At 41.1% G+C, this 5595-nt stretch overlaps 1 protein-coding gene across 1 annotated transcript; it reads left to right on the top strand.

Moving 5' to 3' along the window:
- Positions 1-915: 915 nt before the first annotated feature.
- ripply3 (ripply transcriptional repressor 3) lies at positions 916-5467 on the top strand. The gene is made up of 4 exons (XM_048603240.1): positions 916-1130; positions 1496-1562; positions 4151-4209; positions 4470-5467. The coding sequence occupies exons 1-4, from the start codon at positions 1030-1032 to the stop codon at positions 4672-4674; spliced, it is 432 nt and encodes a 143-aa protein (XP_048459197.1). The 5' UTR covers positions 916-1029; the 3' UTR covers positions 4675-5467.
- The last annotated feature ends 128 nt before the right edge of the window (positions 5468-5595 follow it).

Genomic DNA, 5595 nt, shown 5'->3' with positions numbered 1-5595 from the left:
AAACGTTACCTCTGAGTTTTCCTTCACAGATGCTGCCAGACCTGCTGAGCTTTTCCAGCAACTTCTGTTTTTGCGTCTGCTGCTGTGTTCAGCCCCGTCTGTTTAAAATGTGTTAGCCGTCCTATCTCAGTCTTTCTGAATTGAATTAGCTTTCTTGTCACGAGAACAGTGAAAATGATCTGATCATGTATCTGACTGCTATGATGTAGACAGTTCGTGTCCAATATTGAACTACTACGTCTTATCAAAAATCTGTTCAAAATGAAAACAGGTGTTTTGCTAATGAGGAGATAGTAGGAACTGCCGATGCTGGAGAATCTGAGATAACAAGGTATAGCTGGATGAATACAGCTTTTCTGAAGGAGGGTCCAGACCCGAAACGTCAGCTTTCCTGCTCCTCTGATGCTGCTTGGCCTGCTGTGTTCATCCAGCTCTACACCTTGTTATCTATTTTGTTAATGAGATGTTCTCAATAATTGATGTGACTGAGGACAGGGACTGGTGCACTGTATCAGATTATTGATGCTAAAAGAGACAGACTGGTGAACGTGGCTTGTGGGGGTGTGGCGGGAGTGGGGAAGTGAGCAGAAATCTACAAATGCACGATGAAGGTGGATGGGAGAGGAGTCCTAAAGCAAAACTGTTAAATTTGAAGGAGACTGGCTGTCCTGGTTTTTCTGAACATATCAGGAGTAAGCATGATTTTTGAAGACCAGTTTGTTGCAAGAATGTGCTTGCGATTAGATGTGTGGATTTGTCTGCAAGGTTGAAAATGTAGTTTTTTTTAAAAAAAATGCTTCAGAGTCACCGGCTTCAGCAAAGAGCCTCGCATATGAAGTGTTCCCGTCCACCTTGTCAGCGTTCCTTTCAGAGATGCAGCCCTGGGCCAAACGGAAGCACACGCCCTCAGCCCCTCGGACGAGTGAGTATATGTCCTGCTGAAGGAGTGCAGATAAGGCCTGGAGGCTGGGTGACGAGATGTCACTTGTCGTCCGGGCTCTGTCGCTGGCTGCCTGAAGTTACGCTAGAATGGACAGTGCACTTTACTGTGTCCGGGCAGAACTGAGACTGGCCTGTCAGTGCTGCAGGGGACTCCATGCAGAAACACGGAACTCGGAGCAGGCTCACAAGTAAGCGGGCGATTTGTAACTTGCACTGAAATATTCCCGTTTAAACCTATTAGAGTGAAGCGAAGTATTTGAATGCCGGTGTCATTATGTAACATTTACCAGTATAAATAAACTGTTCAGTTCCTAAAAACTAAAACGAATTAAAGGTTATCTTAGAAGCCTTTAATTTCAAATCACGTATGGATCGTGTATTGCAATTTTAAGTCATCTGGGAATCTGCTTTTACAGAATTGTCCCTGTTCAATGTTACCATATAAAAGTTGCCTGAAATTGAGTTTTGTTCCTTTCCTGGGTTGGGCTTTTTTTTTATCAGCACCGCCTCGTTAACATTACCGGCTTGTTTCGCTTTGCTTCTTTGTGTACAGTTCCTCGGCGTGGTGGAGACCCTGGATGATGACAGCAAGAGATGCGGAAAAGCAGAGGCAGACCTTGGTAAGAAAGGGGTTCTCTTGTCCGCACGTGTTCACCGTGAGTCACCTCCAATCGCTGTGAAACTGCACCTTAAACCGATCTGGGATTTCGGATGAAATTAGATTTCACAGGAGGTTCCCAGAGCTCATACAGAAATAATGTCTAGAGCAAAATCAATCAAAAACAAGGAGCTGCTTCAAAACACACCACGTCTATCAATATCTGAAAAAAGATCGTTTCATCATCACTGCAAAATATATCTTTACACTTTCAAATACCCATTAATCCATTGTGCATATCCAACATGTTTAAACACGTTTTATATTTTATTGCGTTATATACACCCACCACTTTCCGTTTGCCTATGGGCTACTTACAATAGACTATTTCCTGTCTGCATTTCTATTTTATGTATAAGCAACACTTTCTGTTTATGCACCGGCCTTTCAGTGTTTTTGGTTAGTATTTCCACAATCTAAATCCTGTATTTTCTGTATTTCCAGTATGCAAATCAACTATTAATCGTTTGTATTTCTAAACATATCTAAAATTTTCTGTTTAAATGCATGTTTCAAAGTGATTGAATGTTTTGAGAAGGTTGTTCAGTTGTAGCTAGATCGTCGAATAACCTCAGATTAAATGTCTCACGAAAAGGGTACTAGATAATGTTGATATTTCGCCGCAGATCTGAGATTAGATAAATAGTTAGTTGCATCCACATATGCAGAGGGTAATAGCATTGGGAGGTACAATCAATAGTACAGAACAGGGATTAATTGATTGTTTTGCAACTTTGCCTTTTGTCACCTGTATTCATAAAGGTACTACTGTACTAGATTCACAAGTTCGGGATAACACAAATACATGGGAGCGGGGGCATGTTAGGATCGAGACATAGTGAGGGAATTGACCTGCTTCTGGTAGATGTCTTTTCATACCGACAGGTATGGCATGATGTAACCGAGCAAAGGACATTCCAAGCAGGTATGGACCATGCAGGATAACATACTGAAGGTGGCTGAGCAACAGAAGAATTATCGCATATTCATGATCACTGTTGGAAAACTGTTGCCAAAGTTGCAAGTGGAACGTTAGGATGTATTGCTAGGACCATTAGACTCAAAGTAGAAGTAGTAGCCTTCCTCCCCTAAGCCATCGATCTAGCTCCATCTTACAAACTCAGAAAAGACTGGTCAAGACCTCAAACTTTAGAAGGAAAATGGATTGACGAAGATTAGAGAACTAAGTTTTTGTGGTCTTCAGGAATTTTTCTGATTGCCTTCTCAGGCTAGAGAGGAATTTCACAACATTTTCTTCCCCTGAATTAGCCACGGATGTTTCTTTCTTGTCTTTTTGCATTTCCCAGGAAAATGCCAGTTTTTTTTTTAGGGAATGTGGTATATGGAGTATGGTGTGTGTAGATGGCACCATGTCCAAACGGGACAGCTTTGTGGGCTGTTTTACTCATATCCCATTGCATATATTCAAACCGTAGACAGCCAATAATTACATCTGTATTTCTGTAGTGTATTTCCAGGATTTAGTTATTCTAACTTACTTGTCAATCAAAATAAACGCCTTTTATTCGTACAGCAAACAATTCGTACAGCACCTCCCTGTATAGATTCTTAGGCTAAGAGTGCTTGGATCTATACATGAATAGGTTAAGAATAACTCAATCATTTATAACTGACGCTGCATGTGTTTGAGCCTCCCCCAGTCCCTAACACGCCCCGCATTCACAGTCAATGGAGAAAACAAGCTTTCGCCTAGTTTGAGGGGAATATTTCCTTCAATATGTACGATTTAATTGTCAAATGTCAATGATTTTAGTTCTCAGATTCCGATTCAATTTAAGTTTTGAGCAGACATCTGTAACTAAAAACGTCGGCACAAAATTTGACTATAATCTGTGTAGTCAGGAATGCTGTGTGCAAAAGTAAGATATTTTAAACATACAGACGGATTTGTTTTATTTCAAAGACCAGCTCAATGAAACAACTTACATTGCACCACTAACCGACCAAAAAGATTCAGGATTTTTCATTAAAAATAGATGAACAGACCGAGACCATTAATAAGGATGAACGGGGGAATATGCCTGTGATTTGGGCTGAGGTGCAAAATGAGAATTATTTTGAAGGTAAAAGCAGATTGGTCAAATGAGTTAAGGTGGTTTATTAATTGTTTGGAAGGAAGGTGCTACAGTATGGAGTGCTGTACACAGCATTATAATAGTGATGCACAATGAGCTAGAATTAATTATACAAGACCGGCGGGAAGGAGGCACAGGTCAGAGAGACAGAAAGAGAGCACGGGCCAATTTGAAGCAATTGCTATCCGCTATCTAGTTATGCCACGTTAGCACAATCACTGTCTGAAGCCGCAGAGCAGGAAACTCGGTTTTTGGAACCACTATACATTATACCGCACATCAATTAGGCACGCATTTCAGTCACTTACAGATTTACCCACGGGCTGGGCCTGGGGATTTTGCGGAGTGGGGGCCTATGATAACGTGCATTCAGATGCAAGTTCGCGAATACTGATGATTTCCAAAGCTCATAATACATACGTAGTTAAATATTCTTTTTTTAAACACTATACAGCATGGTTGTGACAGTCCCTCTGAAACCAGGCAACCCTTGGGATTTCAACACCCAGTCAGGTGCGTAAGGACTAGACCATTCTTGCTTCTACTGTCAAGTTCTGCCTGTAATCTTCATTAATAAATAAATAAAGTTCGAACCCCCAAATCTGAATTTTATCAGTCCGATGTAAAAAATGAAGCATGTTAAACCTGGGGTAGTAAATCAGTTCGATGGCCTTTTTTTCTTAAAAAAACACGGTATTATTAAAACAATTGTCAAGGTCGCTGTAACTGAATGCCCTGGGCCGTATTGTTAGCATTCATGTTTTTCTTTCCAGGCTGTACCTACCCAGATCCAAAGCTGAACATTACCTACACCACATGGGAGAAAAGGTTCTAGCCAGCTTCCCTGTTCAGGCAACAATTCATTTCTACAATGACGATTCAGATACAGAGGAGGAGGAGGAGGAGGACAAACTCATGTCCTGTGGCTTAGAATCAGAAAGTACCCCGGAAACAGCGGGGATGTTTTGCAAACAGTGAAATGAATCGGAGCAGGAGATGGATTGGCTTCGAAGCGGAAAAATCTTGCCTTCCGAAAGTGATATCACCACAACAAAACTAAAGGCCAACACAACTCTCTGCTCCCTGCTTTGATTTGTAGCTGTAACTCAGACCGGTTAGTTAGGTATCTATAACACTGCAAGGCAATGACACATTTGCACTGTGTATGTGAATATATTTTGTACCATTTATTTTATTACTTTAAGAACTTTAAACATATAAACTTTTCACATGAGGATAAAATTTAATACAGAGGATCCTAGCAAGCAGGGACTTTCTAAGTCAGTATTCTATGTCACCAGTCTTAAAATAACTTGTTAGTTGATATTCTCTAACATTTTCCGTGTATATCAGTGCCTGTAGGTGGTGCAATGATCTCACACACAGCCCTTTTACAGCAAGGGTCTGGGTTTGAATCCTGCACAGGCAACGGAATCTCTGGACATTTACAATAAATTTGTAACATTGGTGCAAAGTGCTTTCACTTCACAGATATCGCATCTACAGCATCTCCAGTTCTAAGTACGCCCTGAATTCAGACATAGGACACAACCTCAGTCCAGGGTAAAAGAAAAGTTCTCTTTTGGAGAATTCTTTTTTTTACTTCTGTTCACGCAATGGCACGCCAGAAAGGAAGGTAACACAGATTTTAAAAACAGTTGGAAATATGAATATAAGATGACATCCATTGCTATTATAGAAAAAAAATACACAAATTGCTGGAGAAACTCAGTAGCCTGGCAACATTGTGGCGAGGGAAACAGAATTAATGTTTTAGGTCTAGAGACAACAAGGTGCAGGGCTGGATGAACACAGCAGGCCAAGCAGCATCATAGGAGCAGAGAGGCTGACGTTTCGGGCCTAGACCCTTCATCAGAAAAGGGTCTAGGCCCGAAACGT

The sequence above is a fragment of the Rhincodon typus genome, chromosome 11 (genome assembly GCF_021869965.1).
Source record: "Rhincodon typus isolate 14 chromosome 11, sRhiTyp1.1, whole genome shotgun sequence".
Classification (NCBI taxonomy): Eukaryota; Metazoa; Chordata; class Chondrichthyes; order Orectolobiformes; family Rhincodontidae; genus Rhincodon; species Rhincodon typus.
The sequence above is the reverse complement of the archived record's forward strand: the minus strand, read 5'-3'. Positions and strand labels throughout refer to the sequence as shown.

Excerpts from the sequence above, each read along its gene's own strand:
- ripply3 (XM_048603240.1), top strand. The coding sequence starts at position 1,030 with ATGGACAGTGCACTTTACTGTGTCCGGGCAGAACTGAGACTGGCCTGT. Across the intron at positions 1,131-1,495 it reads AACTCGGAGCAGGCTCACAA|TTCCTCGGCGTGGTGGAGAC; the intron begins GTAAGCGGGCGA and ends CTTTGTGTACAG. Across the intron at positions 4,210-4,469 it reads GGATTTCAACACCCAGTCAG|GCTGTACCTACCCAGATCCA; the intron begins GTGCGTAAGGAC and ends TTTTCTTTCCAG.